Here is a 2,309-nt window from a genome sequence, read left to right as displayed (position 1 = left end):
GCGTTTGCGCGTCATGACATACCGCCTGGCAATCACAGCACGTGACGTTGACACCAGAAGCAGGATCGCTCGCAAGCCTAGCGTATATCTTCTGCCTGCCTTTAGCTAATGGCTCACGCCACAAACTGTTTGACACAAAACATCGCATCAACGCTGACCGCTCAGGCAACATACTGCACACATGGTACGCACATGGTACAGCAACAATTCAACCGACAGAGTCTGCAATATGACGTTTTGTATCCCTAATGCTTATCGCAGCGCCCAAACACTCCACCCATGTGGACACCCAACAAGCGCACAACTACACAATACGAAGCCTTACACATTGTCTCACTACAACACCGTATATCTTTTCCCATGCTAATACACACCCACACCTTGCCTCGGAGGGCATGAAACGTGGCACCATTATACCAGCAAATGCACGATGCGTTTGCATCTCATGACATACCGCCTGGTAATAGCAGCACGTGGCGCTGACACCAGAAGAAGCATCAGACGATAGCATGGAGCAGGCCGTTTTCTTGAATTTGGCTAATGGTTAATCAACCGGCAGCATTTGCAACATGGTAATCGGGAACTCGAATGCATATCACAGCACCGAAACACGCCACCCAGGTGGATACCCAAGAATTGCTCAAATACGCAATATGAAGACTTATACATTCTTTCACTACAACATCGTACATATTCTCTCATGCCCATACACACCCATACCTTGCCTCGGAGACCCTGATATGTGACATCCTTATACCAGCAGATACACGATGTGCACATACAGCCTGGCAATACCAGCACGTGAAGTGGATACTACAAGAAGCATCGCACGCAAGTCTGCAGTACGCCTTCTGCTTGCCATTAGCTAATGGCTAATGTTACAAACTGTGTGACACCAAACACCGCATAAACGCTGACCGCTCAGGCAACATGCTGCGTTGGGCACACAGTTCTTGCGGCATCAATTTAACCGGCAGCGTTTGCAATATGCCACTCTGCATCCCAAATGCATATCGCATCGACGAAACACCCCACCCATGTGGATACCCAAGAAGTGCACAACTACACAGTACGACACCTTACACATTCCCATACTACAACACCGTGCGTCTTTTCCTATGTTCACGCCTGGCATCAGACAGCATGAGAGGTAATGTCCGCCCACCACATACGATATGCGTTTGCGTCTCATACCGACATACATCCTGACATTTTAAGCACCTGACATTAGCAGCTGAAGACGCGTAGCACGGACGCCCGAAGCACGCCTTCTGCGTGCGCATAGCCAACACCTAGGGGCGCCAACTGTTTGACACAAAACTCCGCATAAACGCTGACCACTCAGGCAACACACTGCGCTGCAGACATGGTACAGAAACAATTCAACCGAAAACGTCTTCAATATGACACTCTCTATTCCGAGTACTTATCGCAGCACTAAACACTCCACCCATGTGCATATGCAACAAGTGCACAACTACACAATACGATGCCTTACACATTCACAAATTGCAGCCTGGCATATCTTTTGCCATGCCCCCCCACACCCATGCCGAGTGTTAGACAGCCTGAAATGTAACGTCCTCATACCAATATATACAAGATGCGTTTGCGTCTCATGACATACCGCCTGGCAATGCCACTACGTGACGTTGACAACAGAAGAAGCATCGCACGCAGGCCTGGAGTACTCCTTCTGGTTGCTTTTGGCTAGGGGTTAATGTCACCAACTGTGTGCCGCAAATCATCGCATAAACGCTTATCGCTCATGCTACAAATTGCGATGCACACATGAAACAGCAACACGTCAACCGGCAACGTCTGCAATATGACACTATCTATCCTGAATGCATATCGCAGCGACGAAGCGCCCAACTTATGTGGATGTCCCAGAAGGGCACAACTACACAATACGACGCCTCACACATTCTCTCACTACAACACGGTGTATTTTCTCCGATGCCCATACACACGCACGCCCAGTATAAGACAGCCTGAAAAGTAACGTCCTCATACCACCATATACAACATGCGTTTGCGCGCCATGACATACCGCCTGGCAATACCAGCACGTGGCGCTGACACCAGAAGAAGGATCGCATGCATATGTGGAGTACGCAATGAGCTAACCTTTGGCTAAGCGCTAATGTCCCGAACTGGTTGAGACAAAACACCGCATAAAGTCTGATTCCTCAGGCACCATACTGCGCTGCGCACATGGCACAGCAACAATTCAACCGCCAACGTCTGCAATATGGCGCTCTCTATCCCTAAAGCATATCGCAGCGGCCAAACACTCCACCCACGAC

The 2,309-nt window shown here is 49.4% G+C and overlaps 1 protein-coding gene across 1 annotated transcript; it reads right to left on the bottom strand.

Moving 5' to 3' along the window:
* Window positions 1-2,233: 2,233 nt before the first annotated feature.
* On the bottom strand, window positions 2,234-2,270 carry EMWEY_00058610 (hypothetical protein; the record flags this gene model as incomplete). The annotated part of the gene is made up of 1 exon (XM_013480873.1): window positions 2,234-2,270. A coding segment is annotated over one exon (37 nt), but the record flags the coding sequence as incomplete, so codon positions are not given.
* Window positions 2,271-2,309: the final 39 nt, after the last annotated feature.

This window comes from Eimeria maxima, genomic scaffold (assembly GCF_000499605.1).
Source record: "Eimeria maxima Weybridge genomic scaffold, Emw_scaff2454, whole genome shotgun sequence".
Taxonomy (NCBI): Eukaryota; Apicomplexa; class Conoidasida; order Eucoccidiorida; family Eimeriidae; genus Eimeria; species Eimeria maxima.
The sequence above is the reverse complement of the archived record's forward strand: the minus strand, read 5'-3'. Positions and strand labels throughout refer to the sequence as shown.